Source organism: Calypte anna, chromosome 1, assembly GCF_003957555.1.
Source record: "Calypte anna isolate BGI_N300 chromosome 1, bCalAnn1_v1.p, whole genome shotgun sequence".
NCBI classification, from domain to species: domain Eukaryota; kingdom Metazoa; phylum Chordata; class Aves; order Apodiformes; family Trochilidae; genus Calypte; species Calypte anna.
Genome location: NC_044244.1, coordinates 194,405,688 through 194,431,443, shown reverse-complemented (window position 1 = coordinate 194,431,443; position 25,756 = coordinate 194,405,688). Strand labels below are relative to the sequence as shown.

The window sequence follows — 25,756 nt, the reverse complement described above, 5'->3', positions numbered from 1 at the left end:
GAGGTGCTCCTAGAAAACCCTACCACAAGTCAGAGGAAGTTCTTCAGTCTGCTGAAGCTTGCACAGACAGTTTCCAGCAGGAATGCCAGGAGGATCCCATTTTCTGAAGGTTCCTGTCTCTCCCTACTCCCATCTCACCCACTGAAGGAACACAGACAAGCTGCCTGACTGCTGCTTAATTCAGAGCATGTTTGGCTACTTCAGATGATCTTTTTTTTCACTTTGACTGCCAAAACTGCTGCTGAATGGAAAAACTGAACAGATTTTCTCATCTCCAGAAGATTGGATCAGCTGGGATCACTATGCAGGAACAGATTCTGTAAAACTCAGTGGGATGGGGTTATTCATTTCCCAACCCACAGAATTTAATTGCACTGCTCCTACAGGGATGCAAAAGCACAACAGGAGAGATGGATTCCAGTTGGGCTGTAAATTGCAGTTGGATTAACAGGGCAGTGATCAATACACTTGACTCCATTTTTCTATAAACAAAGGAAAGAATTAAGGTGCAAGAAAAAAATTTCTTTGCAAAGAAAAGAATTTGTTGCTGCAACTCAAAACTCCACATTCTGCTGCTTGCACCTGCAGGTTCCTCTCCTTCTCACACCACAACATGGACAATCTGTGTCCTCCCCAAGACTGCAATAGCTTCAGTACAGGATGTGGCACTGCTCAGGATTTAGCTGGCAGCTCCTGGCAGTCTCACTTTGAGGTGCAGTTCTTACACAAGAACAGCACATTAGAATGTTCTTTTTTTTCCTTAGAATTCAGGCACAAATACAAGGATGAGACATTAAAAAAACCCAACGAGCTCTCACAAAACCCCCCGAGCTCTTTAGCTTCATTTCAGCTGTAATAAGAACACTGTTCATGTGCCTAAGCATTTACATGGTAAATACCTTAGTGAATACACAGCAGAAAAACTAAAGGCCTTGAAGAGAAACTTTTGAGAGGAGTGAAAATACAGCCCAGTGAAATACTCCTGGAATGCTGATGGACAGCTGTCTTCATTTTGTTGTCTCAATACAGCAACACCTTCATTTTCCTGAAACTCCTCCTTACTCTTAGCTGAGTAACTCCTGTACTGCTGTCTGTTTCTCAACAGAGACCACTTGTTCTTCAGCAGCTTTATTTCTCTGGCTGATTTTTTTTTTTTACCCAAGTATAAAACTATTTTGGTTTGGTTCACTGTCTTGGAACACCACATAATGTTTTCATGTCACCCAGAATCCCACAAATCCACTTTGTGTGTGATAAAGACCTCACCTCCTGGCAGGTTTGGGCATTATGTATACTTTGACAGCTTTGCTGAAGGGGATGGTCCCCTCTATGCCATTTTGTGACTGTGGCAGAGCCTCCAAACTCTCACTCCAGGTAGCTTTAGGCATTTTTGCAGATGCTTTGCTCCTGTTGGAATTGTAAGCCAGCAGCAACCTCACCTCAATCTGACAGGGCTCTGCAGAGAGAAAAAAAAGAAACAACACAACAACCCAACCATGACTCTCATTGCACGGTGAATAAACAGCACTGAATGAAATTTGCTCTCACTTGTGCTGGATAAAACACAGAGACATTCTGGGCTGACAGAATCCAGGATGGTGTTTGTAAAATGCAGCTTTGTCCTTACATGTAGCACAGCCTGGGTTTAGATCCCCCCCTTCACTGACACAGTTTAAATAAAAGAATAACAAACACTTAACTTAGAGCAACTTTCCAAAGTAGCTGTTACAAATGATTCCAAAAAAACAATAATAAAATCATAAAAGCCCATAGAACTACTGATGTTTTTATGGGAGGATCAAGTAATATCCAGATGATGTCTGATCATAGAATCATAGAATTGGCTGGGTTGGAAGGGACCTCAGAGATCATCGAGTCCAACCCTTGAACCACCATTGCGGTTGCTAGACCATGGCACTGAGTGCCACATCCAGTCTCTTTTGAAATATCTCCAGGGATGGAGAATCCACCCCTTCCCTGAGCAGCCCATTCCAATGTCTGATCACCCTCTCCAGAAAGAAATTCTTTCTAATCTCCAACCTAAACCTCCCCTGGTACAACCTAAGACCATGCCCTCTTGTCTTGCTGAAAGTCATCTGGCAAAAGAGACCAACCCCCACCTGGCTACAACCTCCCAAAGGTTTGTAGCACAGGATTATTTGAAGATTCTCTTCTGCTGGGAGGTCTTTACACTCCAAGACAGCCTCTTCCCCTCTTCCACCATCTCAGCAGCTTGACAGAGATTCTAATACTGCCCATAAAGCAATTTCACTCTGTTCTCCCACTGATCATACCAAAATTGGGCTTTCAGTCTACACACTATGACTGAGCAGCATACTCAACCACATCCCCATCACAATTTTCCTTTCTAGACTGGAAAACATGATTCCTTTAGGATTTCCCTATGGACTTGTACTGGTTTTGGCTGGGATAAAGCTATTTTTCCTTCAGGGTAGCTCAGATGGCACGGGATTTGTGACCAAAGAGTGTTAATAACACAGCCACATTGCATCTTGCGCTGAGTGGTGCAAAACCCACGTGTTTTCTCACTTTCACCCTCCAGATTCCCTTCTCCATCCCACCAGTGGAGGTGGTGAGTTGGGCTTTAATGTGTTCTGGGTTAACCCACACCAGGCCCACATTACTGAAACCTAAATGAAATCTGTAGGAACCCATTTAATTTAAAGATGTGATGCCCAAAAGTGCAGTGGGACTCCAGCTGAGACATTGCCAGCACCAGACAGAACTCAAGAAATAATCTTTTCCCACGATTATTTCACTGTCCAGCTCACACCTCCCTGGAAAACATACCACCAACTTTCATTTGTAGATCATGGTCACCTCTATCACTTGTTTTTCACCTGTCAGTTAATCCCTGCTTCATATTTGGACACCTTTTCCTGCCTTTCACTAAATTTTATTGTCTTGAATTGAGGTAATTGCTCCCTTTTGAATTTTGACCCTGTTCCCTGAATCCCTCCCAGCTCAGTGTCCTACCTGTTTTATATGTCCAGGTGCCAATGTTAATAGTTCAAGTAACAGTGAGGGAAGAGAGCAGAAGAGAATCCCTTAGGGCCATACTTAAAATGCCCTTCCAGCAGAAATAAAGAACTTAATTCAGCTCCCTCTGGTACAGAACGAACCTTGAAATTCAGATACATCCAGTCATAGAAACAAGACCATTTTTTCTTACCCAGACCAAAACAAAGATCTGGGCCCCTCAGTTTAGGAAGGAGATTGAGGTGCTGGAGCAGGTCCAAAGGAGGCAACCAGGCTGGTGAAGGGATCCAGCAGAGATGCTGTGAGGAGAGGCTGAGGGAGCTGAGGGTGTTGAGGCTGGAGAAGAGGAGGCTCAGGGGAGAGCTCATCACTCTCTGCAACTCCCTGAAAGGAGGTTGGAGCCAGGGGGGGGTTGGTCTCTTTTGCCAGGCAACTCTCAGCAAGACAAGAGGCCATGGTCTCAAGTTGTGCCAGGGGAGGTTTAGGTTGGAGATTGGAAAGAATTTCTTTCTGGAGAGGGTGATCAGACATTGGAATGGGCTGCCCAGGGAAGGGGTGGATTCTCCATCCCTGGAGATATTTCCAAAGAGACTGGATGTGGCACTCAGTGCCATGGGCTGGGAACTGCAGCAGTAGTGGATCAAGGGTTGGACTTGATGATCTCTGAGGTCCCTTCCAACCCAGCCAATTCTATGATTCTATGATCACAGGATGAACAAGCACACCACAGAAATGCTATATAAGAAGTAAGTGAAAGAAGACAGCACTAAACAAAACTCAGTTAAAAGAAAAAAAAAATCACGAAATCTTATTATTAATAACTGCTCAGAGAAAACTCCACATTTACAGAAATGTGAAGGGATTAAAAGACAACAGGACAAAAGGTGTTGCAAACAAATATTCTATGCTTTTCTTGTTTGAAGTCCACGAGCCAATTATTAAAACACTTCCAGGGGGAGGTGTGGGTGCCAGCCAGGACTGAACGTGAATGCTGGAGAAGGTATTCAGCTCATCAGAGCTGAAGGGTTGGTTTTTTTTTAGGGCTTTATAAGGGTGAAAGTTTAATCAGCAGTGAAATTATACTGTTGAGTACACACAGCTCCAAAGGTTTTCTGCTGTGCTCAAATTCTGTCAGATCTAAACCAATGAGTTGTGAGGAGTCAGTTTACCCCAACTCATTCCCCTTCCACGAGGGTGCAGGTCTGGCTCCCACCACTCATCTTGCTCTGCCCCCAAATGGGTGACCTCACCTTGGGTATGTGCTCCCCTGCCAAGGCCCCCAGTGCTGGCAGACTGCACACACAGCCCCCATTGTCTGCCAAGTGCCTTCCCTCCCATGACAGTGACCCCTCCAGTCACCTCTGGAGCAGCAGTGCCCTGGCAACCAAACTGCTCAGTGCTAAGGGCAGCATCAACAAGAGCTGCAGACTCCAAGAAAAGCCCCCAAAACCATGGACATGTTCTTCTGTGCAGGAGACTGGGATCAAGCAAGACACACACTCCTGTTAGAAATGTGCAGCAATCACATGAACTCTTATCATTAGCTCACCTGTCCAGGCTGTGTGGGAGAGGTAAACCTGAGTTATCAGCCTGTGCCTCCCAGGACCAGGATTTCGAAAATCAGCTGGTTTAGGATGGATTATCTGTGCTTGTCCATCTGGATACAATACCTAGAGGAGGGGGGGAAAAAAAAAATGACAGCTAGCCTGGGGATTTGCACAGTTCCTTTGGTGTTTTCTGGTTGAGGAGGGGTGCTTTATCTTGGAGCTAGGAGTCCAGTTGCCTGAGACTTAATGACCACATGCTGGCCATTCAGACCCAAGAAGAGGGGGAAAATGTATAGTGACATCAGCTTTTTCCTCTGCATTGTTAACAGGGTTTTAATTTCTTTGTTATGCAGTGAAATTGCACAGTTTACTTGGCATCCTACCCCTCCTACCTCCTCAGCAGCATTTGACACCAGTCACTCAGCAGCAGGAAGGAAGCTAAGTTGGAAACATGGAAAGTGAGAGCCTGCATTTTTCTGTACAGTTTGAAACAGCTTCTTTTGCTCCTCCTTCTCCTACCCCACAAGCTGGAAGTTCACCAACATTTATTTGTGATCATGTCCATGACATGCCCAGTGTGTGTGGGAGCACTGTGTGAAGCACAGAAGGGCATCCAAGTGCTCAGAGCAAATTCCCAGGAACTGCAAGCAAACCAGCTCAGCACACTCCAGACACACCAGATTCAGAAGGTGTGGCCAGAACAACAAAACCCCAACATTGTTAACTAATTAAGTGTGTAATTATTTGCCATTTAGAAGGACTGACGTCCTGCAGCACACTCCCCCCCCTCAGGTACAATCTTGTTTGTACTCAGAGTACAAAGTGACTGCTCACCTGGACTTTAACAGTTCCTTGGGGATCCTGCACATGTTCCAGAGTTGCATCAACATCCAGTGCCACCACCAACCCTGATGTAAACCTCAGAGGATTATCAGATTCACCAGTGGGCTCAATGATATTTGCAGTAGCTCTGTGGAGCTTTTAGGTGCAAAGCAGTTGGCAGAAATAAGGAGGAGGAAGGAAAAAACCAAAAAAAAGCAATCATTACTGAAGAAGCTGTGCATGAGTTTTGGATTATTTTGGATACTGCTTGGAATTATTAAATCTTCTGTATTTTTAGTGATTGTCCTGGGGATGTGAGGAAGGAAAAAGAAAGCTTTTGGAGGGTTAACACTTGGAACTGACCAAATAACTGAAAATACTAAAAGTTTCATGACATGTTAGGAACTAGTCAGATGCTGAGTCTGCAAGAATTTTGCATTTTAATTCTCTCTGTTCAACTGACCTGCTCTGGAAGAGGAAGATGGAGGAAGGTGCTTTGTCTCAGCGTTGTCTGAAGAATCTTCACCACTTCTGAAGGCTTGGATGTCACAAGTCTAGGCATTAAGTCCAGCAATTTATCTACAAAACTGCCTTGCATGTGTGGGAGCTCAGAGATGAAACATCTGTGTGAAAAGCAAATTAAAAATCAAGTGTTTTTCAGCATTTTCAACAGTATTGGGTTTTTTTCAGCTAAGCTGCCTAAACCTGGTACTTAGTTCCAAGGACAGAATTAGATATGCAGATTCCTCTTCTGATGCTTGTCTCACAGATAAAGATTATTTTGTTTTGTTCTCTCAGCATCACACCTTGTGCTCAAACTTGACAACATCAAGAGCTATTTGTGTCCCACTTCTCATAGAATCACAGAATCATAGAATTGGCTGGGTTGGAAGGGACCTCAGAGATCATCAAGTCCAACCCTTGATCCACTACTGCTGCAGTTCCCAGCCCATGGCACTGAGTGCCACATCCAGGCTCTTTGGAAATAGCTCCAGACACGGAGAATCCACCCCTTCCCTGGGCAGCCCATTCCAATGTCTGATCACCCTCTCCAGAAAGAAATTCTTTCTAATCTCCAACCTAAACCTCCCCTGGCACAACTTGAGACCATGGCCTCTTGTCTTGCTGAGAGTTGCCTGGGAAAAGAGACCAACCCCCCCCTGGCTCCAACCTCCTTTCAGGGAGTTGGAGAGAGTGATGAGCTCTCCCCTGAGCCTCCTCTTCTCCAGCCTCAACACCCCCAGCTCCCTCAGCCTCTCCTCACAGGATCTCTGCTGGATCCCTTCACCAGCCCACTTGCCTCCTTTGGACCTGCTCCAGGACCTCGATCTCCTTCCTGAGCTGAGGGGCCCAGAACTGGACACAGGACTCAAGCTGTGGCCTCACCAGGGCTGAGTACAGGGGCAGAATCCCTTCCCTGGACCTGCTGGCCACACTGTTCCTGATCCAGCCCAGGATGCCATTGGCCTTCTTGGCCACCTGGGCACACTGTTGGCTCCTGTTCAGCTTCCTGGCAATCCAGACTCCCAGGTCCCTTTCTGTCTGGCTGCTCTCAGCCACTCTGTCCCCAGTCTGGAGCTCCCCATGGGGTTGTTGTGGCCAAAGTGCAGGACCCGGCACTTGGCCGTGTTGAACCTCATCCCATTGGGATCATCCCATCTCTCCAGTCTGTCCAGGTCCCTCTGCAGAGCCCTCCTGCCTTCCAGCTGATCCACACTCCCCCCCAGCTTGGTGTCATCTGTGAATTTGCTGATGATGGACTCAATCCCCTCATCTAAATCATCAATGAAGATATTGAACAGAACTGGGCCCAACACTGATCCCTGGGGGACACCACTAGTGACTGGTCCATCATGTCCATCAATACAGAGCCTAGCAGGCAAAGCCATTGTTTTTGTCAACATAAATTCACAAAAAAGGACCTAAAAATGTTGAGGTGCCCCATCAACAACGTGTCAGTGAGAAGCAGATACTGCAGGTACCTCTCCCCTCAGACTGCACGTGTAGCTGTAATGCTATTTATTTAATAAGAATGCTAAATTAAATGAGACCATGGGAAATTGCAGTGCTCTGCATTCAGAGTCCATGTCCCAACAAGGAAACAGCTGCATGAAGAAACCCACCCTTGGCACAGCTGCCTTGCAGACTTTGGAGATTGGTGCTTCCCAGGGATGACATGCAGATGCCTAATTCTTTTTGCTGTGCACTTCCATCTGGCTAATTAAGCAGCTGACTCATTACAGGCTGTAAAATACCCACACACCCCACACGTGAGCTGCCTTGACCTTCTGCTGCAGCAAAACTTCTCTACCAATATTTATGAGAGTGTTACTGCATGAGTGAAATTTTAACAGTAAACTAGAATCAGGAGGGGGAATGAAAAATAAAAATAATTTAAAAATAAAATAAAATAAAATAAAATAAAATAAAATAAAATAAAATAAAGGAGGGGTGAGCCTCATTCTAGTACAGAGAACAGCAAACTTCAACTACTCTGTCATGGGACAGAGCTAAAATCTGGCACACTGAGGCTGCACAACCAAGACACAGGGATTTTTGTACATCTGAGCATTTGTAAGTGACCTTACAGCTAATTGACATGATGTCCCATCATCCAGATTCGTGGTATTCATCACTGCCTGCAGGAATTATGCACTGAGAAACAGTGGTTAAGTTTTGTTGATCCTGAGACTCAGTGCCAGGAGAAAATATAAAGTCAATGAACTGCCCTGCTCATTAGCTACTAAATGAGTTGAGTGCTGGGGAACAGGTAGATTTGGTTCTTTTCTCATCACTTAACCACCCACAACTGTCAAGGATACAGACCACATATAAATGTAAATTTAAATCATAACTGGAGATGGAATCCTGCTCAGAAACTCTGGACACCTGTGTCTCTGGGCTAGCTATCCAATTCCCTTCTGAAGGAACTGGGCATCCCTAATCTGACCTATTTGAGACATCCAGATTGGAATAAAATAAAAGAAACTCTTCTCCAGGGAGAGGAGAGCTGGGCAAGTGCTGCAGCAGCAGTGGTGGTGAACACCTGGGCAAGAGGAGTCTCAGCTTCAGGGTGTGAATGGTTCCCTGGCTCTCAGATTTATAATTTAGAAATTTGGGATGAGGAAATAAATTCCTTTTCTGTCATCCAGCCAGGAAAGCTCTTCCACTAATTCCTCATTTAGAAGGGAGTTTACTTGAAGTTTACTCCAAGCTCTATGCAACTTGACCTTGAACACTTCAGGGATAGGGCAATCTGTGTCAGTCTCTCACCAACCCAACAGGGAAGATTTTCTTCCTATTATTTAATCTAAATCTCCCCTCTTTCACCTTGAAACCATTCGCCCTCATCACCACAGAAAGCACTGGAGTTTCTCACCTCTGAAAGGAATCCACTTCTTGTAGGAATTTTTCACACATCCCAAAAAGAGGTTCCACTCTGTAATGAAGATAACATTCCTTGGTTAAGGTTTAAACAAAACTGCCTCTATCCCTATAAGCATTTAGGTGTTTTGGAAGCCAGTTCAAGCTACTAAAAACCACAAAATCTTCCAATTTTGAGGGCCTTTGGTCCTCACAAGAGTAAAAATAAAAATAGAAGTTAATTGCTATCTCCCTCCCCACATTCATATCCCTCTCCCACAAAAGTGCATAAGGTACTAAATAAATTCCCAAAGGCACTATTAATATTTCTTTAACTTCCTTCCTATAAAACAAGAGGTTGAAAGGCAAAGATAATGTGAACCTCTGTGGCAACAGAGTAAATTGCAACAAATCCCAAAGAAAAGGAAAGAAATTAGGATACCAACCACTTTGCTCTAATTCTGCCTCATGGGAGTTCTAATTCTATAAGCACCCAAACACACACGTAGCTGCACTGACCTCAGCAGCCAGAAGGAACCACCCAGAGCCTCTCCTGTTACACACATGTATTTTGTGTCTGAGTGGCACACTTTAATTGCAGATTAGTCAAAAAGACAATTTTTTTCTGATGCTAAAACCCCAGCAACTTAATGAAGAAAACATGATTAGTGCATTCTTCGTCTTCTCATTTAAGCCTGTCCTGAATATCAGCTTTAAGGTACACTTTACAACATTTTTAACTTGTTTATATGTTCACAGCTGAGAGAACTCAACCTGAACACACCTCCCTAATAATTCTGTCCTCTCATTTAGCACTGTGTGACTACACAGCCACACCAAAGACAAAAAGTGGCTTTTCACTCTGAATCTATTTCACCAATGGTTACTGGCATGCTGTGATGTTTGACAGGTCCATCCTACAATCCTACTTGGGTTTTTTAAACAAAGCTTGAGGAAATTAAGCTTACAGTTAACCCTAAGAAGGTCCTTTGACCAGGTTATCCATCCTTACCCTCTGGTGGTACGTGCAGTCACTATCAGCTGTAAAGCCTTTGCTTGGAGTCTCATGTGGTGAATGATGACCACCTGCCTGCTTTCCACCCCACTGTACATGAACTCCATTTTATAAGTTTCTTCTAAAATCTGTCAGATAGTAAAAAAAAAACAAACAACCAAACCATCAGTTGGTTAAACTCTTGCACAAGTATGATCACAAGATTCTGGTATTTTTCCTCAGGCTGAGGAACACATTAATCCAAGAGTCTCGTTCTTCTGGTAAAATTCTTCACTGTGGGAAGTGGTGCTTAATGCTGGAAGGTTATCTTGACTTCCTGAAATAAACAATTCATGAAACTTGGCCTGAAATCAAGCACTCCCTCCATGGGCAGTCTCTACCTTTTGGCATTGCATTTTCAATTTCTAGGGGTAGAGCCCCTGCCAGCTCCCACTGGCTTCTCTGAAACACAAAAGGTGAAAAACACAACAGACCAACCTCAGAGGTCCTGCTCAGGTTTACATTTTTGGAGTTAGATTTGACAAGTTCTCTTGAAAATAACTTTATATTCAACAAGGCATCGTGCACTGCAGCTGAAGATGGAAACTGTAACAAGTATTATTCTAGGTTATTTTAGACATACAATTAAAAGCTTAGACAGGATACTTCACAGTTTTACTCATCACACTTTATCTGTCAAACAGATAGGTTTAAGTAGACAAGAGAAATGCTCAAATGAATACATTTATGCATTTAAAATATGAGTGTATCAAAGCCAAGAACTCAAAAATTATTTAATAGGAAATATTCCCTCACCTTGCATCGATGGGAAGTGATCTACATTCACAATCACAACAGATAAAACTTCCCAGAGGGTTCACATGCTACTGAGAAGAGCACCCAAGGCAGACAGAGAGAAGATCTTAAAAGCTGACAGGCTTTTGTTTCTGCTCTTCCCTGAGGCCAGCTGTCAACAGCACAGAAGGTTTTGATGCACAGCAGTACCTGCCTCTTATTACATCTTAATTAACTGAAGACTCAAAACATCAGCAGAGTTTCCCAGCAGATCCATGAACTTGCTCCAGATTTGTTCTGGGATTATTTAATTAGTCTCCTTTCTCATTTACCTTTTCTTGGAGCTTAGCTTTGGTTTTTCCAGGACCAGATCATTGATTTAGGATAATTCAGGTTGGGGGGAACCTGGGATCATCTAGGCTGGTCCCCTGCTCTGAGAAGTTCTAATTAGATCCAGTTAATCAGGGCCACATCTCATTGTCTGGGCAACCTACTGCAGTATTTAACTGCCCTTATGTTTTCCTCTCTTTATATCAAATCACATTTTCTCATATTCCAGTTTGTGTCCATTGCCTCTTGACCAGACCTGTCTGCCTGTGCCTCATCTATATCCTATGATGAGGCACTGGAAGAGAGCAGTGAACCCCCCCTGAAGCCTCTTTTCCAGGCAGGACAAGCCCAGTTTCCTCAGCTTCTCCTTCCAGGCAATGTGTTCCAAGCCCAAACCACCTTGGTGGCCCCTCTGCCCCAATCTGTCAGCATCTACCTTCTCCTGGGGAGCACAAAACACAAAGCAGACCTTCAGATCTCATCTCCCTAGAGCTGAGGGATCACCTCCTCACCTTATCTCCCACTTATCCAGCCAGAATCCTGCCAGTCTGGTGAAAAGATGGCAACAGGAGACTGCTTCAAAGGCTTTGCTGAAGTCAAGAAACAAGATATACACCATATCACAGCACCAATCTCCTCATCATGCAGGACAGTGATGGTCAGGCAAAATTTCCTGCAATATGGGTTGGAAGGGACCTTTAAAGCTCATCTAGCCCAATTCCCCTTCAGTTAGAAGAGACATCTTCAACTAGCTCTGGTTGCTCAGAGCTCCATCCAACCTGAACTGGAATGTTTCCAGGGATGGAGCATCTATCACCTCTCTAGGCAACTTGTGCCAATGTCTCACCACCCTTATTGTAAAAAATTTCTTCTTATATCTAGTCTGAATCTCCCCTTTTTTGGTTTGAAACCATCATCTCTTGTCCTGTCACTACAGGCCCTGCTAAGAAGTCTGTCCCCATCTTTCTTTTATGTCCCTTTCAGGCACTGGAAGATGCTCTAAGGTCTCCCTGGAGCCCTCTCTTCTCCAGGCTGAACACCCCCAACTCTCTCAGCCTGGCTCCAGAGCTGCTCCAGCCCTCTGAGCATCTTTTTGGCCTCCTCTGGACTCATTCCAACAGCTCCAACTCCTTGTGTTGGGTACCCCAGAACTGGACCCAGCACTGCAGGGGGAGTCTCAGCAGAGCAGAGAGGAATAATCCCCTTCCTTGACCTGCTGCCCACACTACTTGTGGTGCAGCCCAGGACACAGTTGGCTTTCTGAGCTGTGAGCACACACTGAAGGATCATGTCCAGATTTTCATCCACCAGTACCCCCAGTATGCCCTTGGGAAATGCATCTTGGCTGTTCCAAATTACTTTCACTTGTTTAGAAATGACCTTTAAGAGGATTTGGTCCACAACCTTCCCCAATAGTTAGGTGAGGACAAGGCAGCCCACAGTTTTCTGGATCTTTCTTCTTGCTCTTCTAGAAGCTGGGGGTGATGTTTGCCTTTTTCCAGCTGCCATGAACCTTGATCCTCTTGCCACTCATCTTCTGAAGATGAGAAGTACTCTACTTTGTGGCAATAAAATTTACTTGAACAGACCATGGCAGTGGAAGCTCAGAAGTGCATTTTTGTTGCATGGACAAGGAAGGGCTTGTACCTTAGGACTTAGCTCCACACAGCCCCAGCTGCTTCTCCCTCACCTGTTTTGCTGCAGCAGAAGCCAACGCGTTCTGTTTCAGGTACAGAGGAGCTGCCACGTTCCACAGCTTCTCCTGCAAGGCCTAAAGAAGAAAACCATGAAATTATGATAAATACCTGTTTCAGACTCAACATTAGAACCCTGTGCTACATGGGCCTGGGAACAGGGAAGGTGCCCACCAACAAGGTGGTTGAAAAAGTAAGCCAAAGGAGTCTTTTGTGCTTTTAAACACAACACAGGGAACCAAGGCTTCCAAAATATGTACTATTCTATAAATACACAGAGCTACCTACACAACTATAAAATATAAAACAGAAATTGAGAATAATATCAACAAAATTATGAATTAGGAGACTGGCTGAGCCAAATTGTTGGTACTTTTTTCAGGAGAACTTTATGCAGAATGCTTCCTAGAAAAACAGCCCACTGCTTTATCACCTCCCTGAGACCAGGATCAGGGTGATCTCAGACTGCAGGCAGAATGTGGAAGCAGTAACAACTGTCCCCAGAAACACAGCTACAGTCATGGTTCTGAATTTTCTGGTTGAGAGTCTTTGCCCCATCAAAGATCCTAAAGTTACTGAGAATATGGAGTGTAAAAATCAGATGCTGATACTTGTATTAAAAACAAACAAAAAAATCCATCCCTCAATCACACCCTGTTTGCTTGGTGATGTTAAAAAATTAAGAAAGCTTAACTGGATGATTTATATCTCTGCCTCCTTTCTGAAACTGCCCACACAAAGCTGGCTGTAGAAAAAGCCCAAGGACACACAGACTATGTCCTTCACCAAGGCTGGCCACAGAATCCCAGCTAACTACCCTTAAAATCACAGCCTATGTACTGTGATTTCCAGGGCCTTTAAAGCTCTGGAATCTTTTGACTCTCAAGGTGCTGGAAAATGAAGATTTTTTTATTTTTTCCCCAACAGCTTCTTTCTGTTGTGGAAAAGAAGCAATTGGAAAAAAATCTACTGAAAAGGGCTGCTCTGACATTCAGGTTCTCTCTGCCATTTGTGAATTTCTGGTTGTATGATATTAGGAGTTAATTTTCATTTCAGCCATGTTGCTGACTCCTCTACATCACTGGAGTCCTGTCTATTCCCAAGCCACGTGTGGCTGGTGCAGTGTTTACCTCCCTCTTCCAAACACAGCACTCCTCTTTGCCAGATACCCAACCCAGTCTGCTGGCTCCCTCCAGCAAAACCTGGAAAAGGGCAACAAAGAACCTCCAAATGCTGGTCCTCTGCTTGGGTTCCACATTTCCCTTTGGCAAGAGTTATGGATTTAGCTAGGAATGTACTGAACTGTAATACTGCTCATCTAAAACACCTTCTTTGGGGGATAAATGTATTCCAAAGCTTTGAGGGCTGCCATGAGATAATGCCAACTGGCAGCTACACATTTAGGAAAGAAATTGAAATCTGTTCTTGGTTTTACATAAAAAAAACCTCTTATTGAGCCCCCGAGGGAAACCTGTTTGTTGCTTGCTTTAGTTCTTGCTTTACATGTGTGTAAATTACATTCAAACACCTAAAGAATGCCAGGAGACTTGAATATTCTTGCCACTTGATGGCTTGAGAAGTGAAGTAAAAAGTTAAGTTCCTGTTTACAGCAAGAAGCTGACTTTGAGAAGGGTTTCTGCCATGGTGTCAAAGTAACCACTTCATTCCTGATACCAGAGAGACCACTTCAGCACTGTGGAAGGCATGACTGATATTTTGCTCAATCAAGGCTAAAGAATTCCTTTGGGGTTGGTGCCAAAAAAGCTGTCTACAAAACACTGTCTATGAAAACACTTACAGCAGCAGTTCAGCAAAAAATATTTCTGTGGCCACCAGCAAAGAAAAGTTACTCTCATAACACAAAAGGCTACAGAGTAGTTGCCTCCATTGTGATTTCTGAAAGAAAATGAACTCTGTGCTGGTAAAATGCTTGTGGCCCAACATAAACCCTTTGTACAACAGCACAGATCTGCACTGGTGTGCTCACAGGCAAAGTTACTGCATAAATTCTTTGTCACAGAAGGGAAGCAGGAATATCAGAAGTCCACAGAAGCTGTGCTTTCATCCTACACCAGTTTTGAGCACAAATATCCAAACATGAGTTTGCTGTTCTGGGGGGCATTTTTGAAGAACTACCAAAAACCCAAAGATAAAAATCAAACCTTGATGAGGAGCAGCTGACACTGGAGGTAAGTTGCAGTGAAATCTGCCATCCCTGCCAGTTCTGACTGCAGTTCTCCAAGCCTCTGAAGATCACTGAAGCATATGGAAAATAAAAAAAAATAAAAAGAAAAAAGAAAAAAATGACATTGAGAGAGCAAGCAGCTTAATCTGAACGCACTCAGAATGCAGCACCAGCAACAATGAAGCCAAGTCTTCCTGCAATCTTGCTTTTTCATTAGAAAAAGGACCAAAACCAGTAGCAAAGCTTGCAGCACAGAACAGTTTGCACCTTGGGACTTGGCATCTCCTTCCTTCCTGGAGGCTGACAGGAGCACAGGAGTGGAAGCAGTAAGTCTGTCAATCCACATTACCCCACAGCCCTGTGGGAACCATCCTGCCCAACAGCTCCAGATTAACTGAAAACACTCCAGACTTCAACAGCAGCAAATGACCCATTTGTGTTGCACTGCTGGGAAATCTGACTCTTTATGTTGGCAAGGGAAGGCTGTTAGGAACATGTCAGGCTCACACAACCAAGGATATCTGGAATATTGCTGCCTTTTTGAAACAAAGCTGAAATCTGATGTACTGGTGTTTGGCCAAGTTGCTGCTGTGTTCTGCCTGGTGCAACATTTCTTGTAAATCATAGAGCAATAAGAAGTAGCTTTTAGCATCACAGAAAGAAGAAATTAAAAAGTCAATGGAACCCAGAAAGGCTTTAATTCCCTACTCTTAGATATGTTTTAAAATCAAGGGTATATCAAGAAAACAAACCTCATCTTTTGCTACTGGAAAACAGGATGATGCAGAGTGTGAATTCAGCTCACCTCTGTTCTTCTCTGCATTTTGCTTTGATGCCAAGTGTACTAAAATTGTCACTCTCCTTCCATGTTTCCTACTGTGTTACTAAAAAGAATGTTTTTTAGTTCAGATGACCCTTTGGTTATTTATATTTATCTTTGTGTTCATGATACAACTCTGAAACTCTGACTCTGCCAAACCAGAAGAGTGCTGAGCACTAATACATTAAAAAAAAATTAAAAAATCCATGCTGTTATCTGTATAATTTGCAAACAAAGAAAATCTCTCCTAAGCAGAGGGGCTGTGCATTTCTGGGGCCTTCCTGCAATGCAACAGCAGCAGAGCACTGTGACTCCATTTCATCTTTTCCCAGAGAGAGAAGAAGAGACTCCAGGGTGCTTAATTCCCACGTCACACTTAACACATCATGACACACTAAGGAGGAACAGAATGTCATCCCTCAGCTAACAGCTAGGCAATATTCCATTTCCCAGTCTCCTACAGTTCCCAGTTCCACTAATTCTATTTCCTTACAAATCTTAAGAGATTTCAAAACTCCCTAAAGCCAAAAAAAAATAAAAATCCTTTTGTATGGATGGAGAAACCAAACCACAAAGACCCATTTGCTTTAAAAAGCCTTCCTTGCAGTTTCAGCTGCAGAGCCTGAGGGAAGAGCATTGGTCCTGAGCATAAGTAGGAATGTAAATCCCAAGTGGACACCAGCTCCATGATGTCTGGGTTGTCTTCCTCTGATGACAATATCAATAAAGGAGGAGAATCCACCACTGTGAGCTTCCTCTATCCCTCTCCTCTCAGGAACCAAACTGTTGGTGCAAGAAACTCCTGCTCTCCACAAAATAACCTTCAATGGTCTTTTTTGGTTGGGTTTTTTTTTTTTTTTGGTTTTGTCTTAAATCTTCCCTTAAGGGTGGAAACCAGCAGCTGCTTTAGTACAGCTCCTGGGTGGTGATCCCAGCAGGAAAAAGCCATGACAATAATTTCCATCAGCTCTACTGTCCTTTACTGCACTCAAGTTACATTTGCAGCCACTTCCAACACAAGTCCTACACTCAAAACAGAAAACATTCACAGCCTGTGAGGTTTCCAGACTTTTCATTGTGCTGAGATTCTGGATGCTCTGCCAAGAGATCACCTGTTTGTGCTGGTTTTGGCAGGGATTGAGCAAATTGCCTTTGTAGTAGCTGGTTTTGGGTTTGTGCTGAAAGCAGGGTTGCTATTGCAGAGGTCTTTTTGTTACTGCTTTTTCCTTCTCACCCCACCCCAGCAGTGAGAAGGCTGGGGGTGACACAGAGGGCTGGGAGGGGACACAGCCAGGACAGCTGACCCCAAGTGACCAGAGGGATATTCCATGCCATAGGACATCATGCTCAGCAATATAAAGCTGGGGGAAAAAGAAGAAAGGCCTTTGTCTTCCCAAATAACCATTAGAGGTGATGGAGCTTTCCTGCAGATGGCTGAACACCTGCCTGCTGATGGGAAAGAGTAAATTAATTCCTTGTTTTGCTTTGGTTGTGTGCATGGCTTTGCTTCTTTACCTATTAAACTGCTTTTATCTCAACCTATTTCTTGCTTTGACCCTTCTGATTCTCTCCACCATCCCACCAGGGGGGGAGCGAGAAGTGGCTGAGCTGCCAGCTGGGGGTTAAACCACAACACTATTTCAAGAGGTTGGTGCAATAAATGCTTTGAGATTGGTTTTCAAACTGCACACCAAAACTTCCAAACAGCTGAAAACAAACTATAGAGTTTCCACAGTTGGGTTTTCAGTGAGGAGCACACTCTTTATTTGCCACTGCAGGTGGGTGTGAAAGGGATTCATAGCTACACACAGAGAAAAGGCAGCTATTTGCAGGGAAGGAAAAGAATAAAGCTTTTTGGAATTCCATATTCCAAACAAAGCATTTTTTGTATTGCTTTTCCAACTCTCAAATTCAGGCTCTCTTCCTCTTTCCAACAAGAAGAACCCCACTGAAACACCTTTCAAGTGTTTCATTTGTCTAAATTGGTCCTTAGATGAAATGGAAGACACAGCATAAACCCCACATCCATGCAGCAATCCTGCACACCTACATTTACACAGCAGCAGACAGCAACACACAATCACATTGTCTCTTCCAGGAAAAACTCTGATTTTCACACTGATGAAGAATGCCAAAGTCCTTTCTAAGGGGGGCTGTTGGTAGGAATGCAAGAAAGCACCCCAACAAGAGCCTATCCTGCTGAATGAAAGGCCACAAACCTGGAAATTGTTAGAGCAAAGGGGACAACCTCTCTCTTGCCACAAAAAAACCCAAAAAAAGCCCTGTGCATGTACACTGGGAATGCTACAATCATAATGAGGGACTTGTACAGGGATGGAGAGCTTGGAATGACACACAAGGCTGTCACCCATGAAAACCAAGTGTATTTTACCACAAAACAAACATCCCAGGAGTACCCTTATCTGACCCTTACCATGCTCTGAAAAGATCTTGTCCTGAAACACACACTGATGATTCAGCAGGGCAGAGCCAGAGCTGAGCCCATCAGCTTTGTTCCAAACAGACCACAGATGCTATTTTATCACCAGAGGATTATCTGGTGATATCTCCTTATCTAGAGGAAGGCTCAGGCTAAGTCCCTGAGGGCAAAGCACACCACCAATATTCAGAAGCAAAGCACCTGCCTCAGAGGAATTGGGAATCCCAATTGGGAATCCCAACTGATCTTCCCATGAAGAGGTGATCTCACAGCCTTACCGGATGGTGAATTCCAGCAGCTCCTGTACCCCCTGGGGGTCGAGGTGCTGAAGGTTGTAAACCCTCTCCAGGCTCTGATGCAAAAACTGCTGGGAAGGATCTTCATGTGGTGTGATTCTGGGAGAGACAGGAGAGGACACCAGCTTCCTACCTGGCAACTAAGCAAGAAGAAACATGTGCATAGAAAAAAAGTCTAACAAAAAACCATCACAAACGTTGCCACATTATTTAACAACTTCCAACTGAGAGCTGATTCATTCTTTACATTCAATATTTACATAAAGCATTTCAAATCTGCACCTTTTCTCTTTGTTACTTAATGCTCTCCTTTTTATAACCCACTTGCACCCAGAGAACTTCAGGTTAAACTTCAATATCCCTTGGAGAAAAACATCTTCCTCATCTACTAACTATGACACTGTGAAGCCAAGGGAAGTCCAAGACCACAGAAACCACAATTAATTTTGAGTTGTAATAACACTTACAATCAGCTTCAGTCTCACTTGTACTTCCATGAAGGAAAAACATGCTTCAGAGCAGCAGAAAAAACATCTCACCCACAAGTAAAACGTTTAGGTAGGACACAAGTCAAATGTTGGAAGATCTACAAAGGCTCAGCTCCCTTTCCCAGTCAGAGCTACAGAAAGCTCCCAGGAATCCTGCCCTCCCAGTATTCTTTCCTAACCAGCAAACCATGTGCTGTTCTCACTTGAGAGCAATAAAGTTATTATTCTCCACAAAATATTACAAAATCCATATTGTAATAATTTAGATTTTGGCTCTCCTTACTTAATGTACATTTCAATCTTCATTTGTTTGGAGCTTGAGAGCAAAAAAACCTTTCAGAACCCAAGTGTTAACCAATGACAGACATGAAAGAGACCAGCAATATTCATAACAAAGTGGTGAAGTGCAAACCAAAGCAGTTTAACTTACTCTTAGTGGAGGGACCAGATGGGAGAGACTGTCTCGAAGATAGGCATAATGTCTGAATGTATGATCAGAGAACAGGGCAGGCATTGTTGGGCAACTTTTAGCAGCATTAAAAATCAGAACCAGAACAGCAATGTCTATTGAGATGGATTGTTAAAGAAAAACAACATGAAGAAGAGCTCCTAAGGGATGGCAAGTTAAAACAACTTCACAACCCTCTCTGCTGGAGAGCGTTTAGAAAGTCTTTACAGTTGGTGAATTCTGAGCGAAACCCAAAGAGGCAGCTGTCTGAGCAGCTGAAAACAAACTATAAAGCACAAACATTACAGGATGAGCCATATTGGATGATGGATGTGACTGCCAACATTGCCCAGCTCAGAGGAAACACAAAGGATAGGAGCCAGGGATCACAAACGTGGGGCTCATCCAGTGGAGTTTGTTACACAGTGCTTATTGGTTTGGTACCCAAACCCTACCTAAAATCCTACATTTACTTCTGAGACTTTGAAAATTGCTGATCTCCTATGATGTTAACCCCTGAAAATCATCCTTCTTACACAGAGGACCAAACACTGGAAGATGACTGTGGAATAAAAATACCCAAAACATATCCACAGGTCTGTCTTCATATCATATCTCCATAACATCTGGTGGCAAGTTACCTCCAGAACACTCTCTAAGATAATACACTTTGGTTCAGAGCAGGAAGGTGCATGGAGCTAAAAACCAGCTCTCTCCTTCACACTTTTCCTTCAATCCTCAACTCATAGGATAAATTTACTTACAAGCAATACTTACAAATCTGATGAATGGGGTCAATCTTTCTCTGCCCTTATCTATTCTCACAGAGTTTTTATGTACTCTGAACAGAAGTTTTAGCTGCTGGCCTGTGACTGGTGTGAGAAATAAGCAGTAATTCCACAGAGGAAGAGAGTTCTTCCAGCCTAACATCTCTCAGGACACACCAGAAATAACATTACATTTGGACATCGCACAGAAGGGAAGCACAGAGAATAAACAATGGAAAAATGGTAGTTTGCATTTCCAAGGCATCTCCTGCTGCTCAGGATAATGATATAACAATAACAGTTTGTATTTTGAAGCACTAGAAGTGCTCACATGAATATAAGAATTTTAAGTTATTAAAAAAAAATACAGAGATAAATTTACAGCAAGCTACTGCTGCACTGAGAGACAGGACAACAGTCAGGATAGAAGTTTTACCTAAAAAGAAAACAGACAAGGAAAACCAGTCTTTCTAAATTAAAACCTAAAGCATCCTGATCAGTGCAAACTAGACAAAGTTTTTCACAGCAAAAGGCTCATCTACAAAGCCTGAATCTTGATAAATTTCTTGATAAGCAGATTATTCATCATGAAAAAAATGACCAATTATACACTGGTATTTAGGAAGATGGTTCCAGGTAACAGGTATTCCATCACTTGCTGAGTTATAAAACCAAATGGCAAAGAGATTCAGAAATAGCTGCAGGATCCTCTGCTACTGTTGGAATGGCATAACAAAGGTGAGCAGCAGGAAAACACAAATAAAATCTATTAGGAGTCAAAATGATCAAGTGGCTTCATGAAAAAGATACAGGCTGGGTCATCCATGTCTGGTTCTGGAGTGTCAAAGAATGGGTGTGTGCTCAGCAGCTCTGGGACTAAAGGAAGCACCAGAGTGGGATGTCTGCTCCCCAGGAACTTCAGGCATCTGAAAATACAGATTGAAATATTTCTTAGTAAACATGCATGTTGCAAAATACATTTTAAAGCATTATTACTTGATGGTGCAGTGGTAATTTGAGGTGTTGGTCAGTGTCACAATACTACTGTCCAAGCCTGCTGTCTGTACATGGCAGAGTATTTGCATTAAGGTTTGACAGGATCCAAGAAAATTGAGAGGACAGCTTGAAAAAGCAAGCAGTAATAAGAATTGCTTATTTAAATTGTCCAAGAAATACTTAACACCTGGAGCTACACAAACCAAGAAAAGTTTTCATACTCAACACTAACCAATGAGTGTGTTTTTTATTTCAGAAATTAAGGAGTGAGGAGGTAAAAACCCAACCAAATAACAAAACCAAAAAAACCCCAAACTCCACCCAAACTCCAAAACCAATCTAAGAGCGTACTGGAAGATTACAAAGCAGACTAAAATAACTGTTTCAAGAAACACTCAAAAATTCCATCTCAAACCATGTATTGAGCATCAGCTCCTTTGTTGCTTCCATCAAACAACCAAAACCACCCCACACAGATGTTCAGTTTTTGTCAGACAGAAAAAGTCCCTCTAACAACACAATGCCACACAGCCAACCCACTTGTCACAACTGCTACAGTCCACTCCTGGTAAATACTTTCTGTTTAATGCAGTGTCAAGCAAGCACAAAACATCAGTTCCATAGAAAAGATGGTGTTTTAAACTCAAGACTGAATTTATCTTCTTTGGTAATGTTTTGAGTGCCTGCAGTAGTGGGCTCTTTCTAGGAGTTTTATATAATATGTACAATGCTCAGTACAACTATTATTCCAAATAGTTACAGAACAAGATGACTGCACACCTGCAATACCTGTTCCCTTCTTAACTTGCTTAGTATTTGTCCAATGCCTCCATTAATAAAAAAAAAAGAGGAAAACAAACACATAAGGACACTGAACACACACTCACTTCCATATGGATTCTCTGTCTGTGGGATACTTGGTCAGGTTTTTCAGCAGCTCCACCAGTGCAAGATGGATTCCTTCTTTAGTTGAGACATTGGTACAACACAACAGTTCATGAAGAGCTTCCCGAATGTCTCTTGAGGAATCCTAAAAAAATCCCCAACAAAACAACAGACACTGAGAACTGAAAGAGAAGATGTGCCTGCAGACAGATTTAATTTAAAGGCAGCAGTTTCTGTTCCTTGACTGAATTAGTACTGAAGGCACCCAAAAAAAACATTGGCATTTCTAGTTCTAGCTAAGCACAGATCAGCCCAGGGAACTCCTGCTGCTCCCATCCACCCATGTGCTTCATTTCCTGGAAGGAATGGGAGCTGCTTCACTGCTGACCTTCCCAAGCAGAGCAAAATCACTCTTTGGTTTGGGTGATGTTGTACCCTAAAGCATGGGCAGTAATAGAAGAAGAAGGCTCAGGGTAACTCAGCAGAACAACCACCAAAGTTTGCTTTATCTTCTTCAGAGAAGCCTTTTATCTTTCCAACACATGAAGGACCTCCAAACCTCCAAAGGGTTTGCATAAGCCCTGAGGAGATGTCAGTGGCTGGACAGACTTGATTAAGAGTGATCATCTATAGGATAAAGGTACTTGACCTAACCACAGATGGATATATGGACAATAAAAACCCCAAAAAACCCCCACATTTGTAATTTTGGTCAGGACCTTTGTTAGGGGATCCCTAAAGTGCTACTTTTAAAGTCACACTGCACCCATTTTATTTTTTAGGCCAGGGTGATGTTGTACAGAGGAGCTTATACACCCTCTAAGCAGTATTTTTAGAAGTGCTGTGGCTGAACTCCAGCTTAATTAATTACATTCCTCCTGCCAAAAACCACCTCTCCATTCCATATCAATGTATTCTGCTTTGTTTTTATCAGTATTTGTGTGGCACTGTGGGATAGAATGTGAAAATTTGACAGGATACAAGAACTGGATGTGTTTCAATGGTGTATTTATTTTTTTTTTTTCAAATTATAATTTGCTAAGTATCAACAGCTCATTCATCACTGTCTGACACAAAAGAAGAAAGAGCTGTCCTTTTGTAAAGGCTTTCAAATGACAACCAATACACACAACCCATCACAGAAGGAAAACCCAGCAGGGCTGCTCAGCTGTTCCTTATTTTGGGTGTTGGAAGGCAGACTATGACCAAAAGAGAAGACATATTCCAAGGGCTGGAATAAAATGACCATGGAGATAAAATCCTTCAGGTGAGTTGCACTGGAGGGGCTACAGAGACAAGTGGGACAAAAGACTATGAAGGAGCAAAGAGGAGCACAACTCATCAGAAGCTAAAGTGAAGAACAAGAGGGAAAGCAGAATCCAAAGCTTGGTAAGAAAAGCAAGGATTAGCTGGTAGACTTATTCAGATAAAGCCAAAGCAGTGGGGTGAAAACAGAAGTTACCCCTGCACCCAGCTGTTCTGCATTTACACCTTTGAATCCAATTTAGGCACCAAAATTAATACCATTTTTCTATATCCTTTATTTTGGTGGTGGAAGATGGATTTTACAGAAACAAGCATTTTTCATAATCAGACAAATCAATTAAAATGTTAATAAATCTCACATTTCAGTTATCCTAACACCTGATAACATAGTGATAATAATATACCTGATAATAATTACAATATAAACCATAATTCCTGTATGGTTCTTCATACATATGTCAGCACAGACAGAACCCCAGTTTAACCAAGACCTTTTTATGCCTTGATGCACAAGTCACCAGCTTGAACAGATGTAAAGAAACAACACAAAAATGTCAGGCACCTGAAACTCATTGCTGCATTTGCAAACTCAGAGCTTATTTCACAGCACTGGTTACACAGAATAGTCTGGTTAGTTTGCTTTTTCTTGGGGCACAACTGAAAGAAGCCACTGCTGCCCTGGGTCAAGCAAAGAGCACACAGAAACAGCTGATTTGCACCTCTGCCTGAGGCTGGGAGAGTACCCAAGACCAGCAGAGACTTGCCTGCCACACACAGCAGAACCAAAAAAACCCCCACCATGCCTCAAGGGCTATAACTCAGAAAATAAATCAGGTCTGAGAGGAAGCAGTTTGAGACAACTCTTTCAATACTGGCAAGAATTGCTTCCTCTTCCTGGATCAAAGCCATCAACCAGGACCAGCAGCTGTGCCCAGGAACCTGACTGAGCACTGACTGGGTGGGAAATGCAGAATCTATACTGCAGAGCATGGCAACAAATCCTCTGAGCAGCCAGAAGAGAGACTTCAGGCCCATGTCCCTAGCTTGGATAGCAAAGGTGTAGCCAAAGCAGCTGAACAAAAACAGGAATCAAATGATGTTGTATTCAACATAAAGTGGTGCAGAGTGCTGGGCCACAAAGCAAGACAGAAGGAAATGTACATGAGGCAACAGCACAGTGAGCAAGGGAAGAGTTTTTATCTGAAATTCACTTATTTCAGAAGTATTCTGCTGTCCTGGAGATTACAGGCTACTAGACCTTAGGAGCTTTTGGGGGTGTGCAAAGAAGAGGGAAAAAACCCCAACAATGAACTTTCATCTCAGAAGGAGGGGCTAATTACAAGAAAGCTGGGGAGGGATCCTTTAACAAGGGCATGTAGTGACAGGTAAAAAGAGATAATGGTCTTAAACTGGAAGAGGAAAGATTTAGATGAGATAGGAAGAAGAGTGAGAGGGTAATAAGACCCTGGCCCAGGTTGCCCAGGTTGCCCAGAGAAGCTGTGGGTGCCCCCTCCCTGAAAGTGTTCCAAAACCAGGCTGGATGGGGCTTGAAGAAACCTGGTCTGATAGAAGGTGTCCCTTCCCATGGCAGGGAGGTTGGAACTAGATGATCTCTGAGGTCCCTTCCTACCCAAACCAGTCTGTGACTCTATGAACAGCATTCTGTAGTTATAACACCTCAAAACCCAAACAAAATTGCATTTCCCTCCCCCCCTCAAGAACTTCTTACCTCCAAGACAGCTAACACAGTATCCAGCTGGTCTTCCCGCAGTGTGATGTTGTTGGAAATTTTCCTCATTGTGTGTATTGACTGCAGTCTCACCTCCTCAATTTCATCATTAAACATGTCAACCAAGAAATCCAGGCACTTCTCAGCAAAAGAAGGGGAGGACTGAGCCAACATGCAGAGGGCTTCGACCGCAGCAATCCGAACCTCTATGGAAAAGAGAGGGAGGGACTTCAGTGTCAGTGCTGTTGAACAGGTCCAGGGAAGGGATTCTGCCCCTGTACTCAGCTCTGGTGAGGCCACACCTCGAGTCCTGTGTCCAGTTCTGGGCCCCTCAGCTCAGGAAGGAGATTGAGGTGCTGGAGTGGGTCCAAAGGAGGCAACTGGGCTGGTGAAGGGAACCAGCAGAGATGCTGTGAGGAGAGGCTGAGGGAGCTGGGGGTGTTGAGGCTGGAGAAGAGGAGGCTCAGGGGAGACCTCATCACTCTCTGCAACTCCCTGAAAGGAGGTTGGAGCCAGGGGGGGGTTGGTCTCTTTTCCCAGGCAACTCTCAGCAAGACAAGAGGCCATGGTCTCAAGTTGTGCCAGGGGAGGTTTAGGTTGGAGATTAGAAAGAATTTCTTTCTGGAGAGGGTGATCAGGCATTGGAATGGGCTGCCCAGGGAAGGGGTGGATTCTCCGTGTCTGGAGCTATTTCCAAAGAGACTGGATGTGGCACTGAGTGCCATGGGCTGGGAACTGCAGCAGTAGTGGATCAAGGGTTGGACTTGATGATCTCTGAGGTCCCTTCCAACCCAGCCAATTCTATGACTCTATGAACAGGGCATGGCACCCAACAGCCAGGCCTCACACTATTTAAGCACTGGGCTAAGGGCAGGAGAAGCTAAGGACATC

The 25,756-nt window shown here is 43.6% G+C and overlaps 1 protein-coding gene across 3 annotated transcripts in view; it reads right to left on the bottom strand.

Annotated features, from left to right (window-relative positions):
• Window positions 1-219: 219 nt before the first annotated feature.
• Window positions 220-25,756, bottom strand: part of INTS4 (integrator complex subunit 4) — a 40,590-nt gene continuing 15,053 nt past the window's right edge. For 2 of the 3 annotated variants that reach the window (XM_030464387.1, XM_030464391.1), the window contains 13 exons: window positions 24,866-25,071; window positions 21,873-22,015; window positions 20,800-20,915; window positions 19,205-19,338; window positions 18,269-18,426; window positions 14,708-14,801; window positions 12,542-12,622; window positions 9,745-9,875; window positions 8,749-8,808; window positions 5,833-5,992; window positions 5,382-5,525; window positions 4,550-4,670; window positions 804-1,456 (listed from right to left, as the gene is read on the bottom strand). In XM_030464387.1, the coding sequence (XP_030320247.1) occupies window positions 1,263-1,456; window positions 4,550-4,670; window positions 5,382-5,525; window positions 5,833-5,992; window positions 8,749-8,808; window positions 9,745-9,875; window positions 12,542-12,622; window positions 14,708-14,801; window positions 18,269-18,426; window positions 19,205-19,338; window positions 20,800-20,915; window positions 21,873-22,015; window positions 24,866-25,071 (1,742 nt within the window). In that variant the 3' untranslated portion in view covers window positions 804-1,262. Of the gene's footprint in view, window positions 1,457-4,549; window positions 4,671-5,381; window positions 5,526-5,832; window positions 5,993-8,748; window positions 8,809-9,744; window positions 9,876-12,541; window positions 12,623-14,707; window positions 14,802-18,268; window positions 18,427-19,204; window positions 19,339-20,799; window positions 20,916-21,872; window positions 22,016-24,865; window positions 25,072-25,756 lie in introns of all 3 variants that reach the window. The other variant, XM_030464379.1, reaches the window with a different exon arrangement.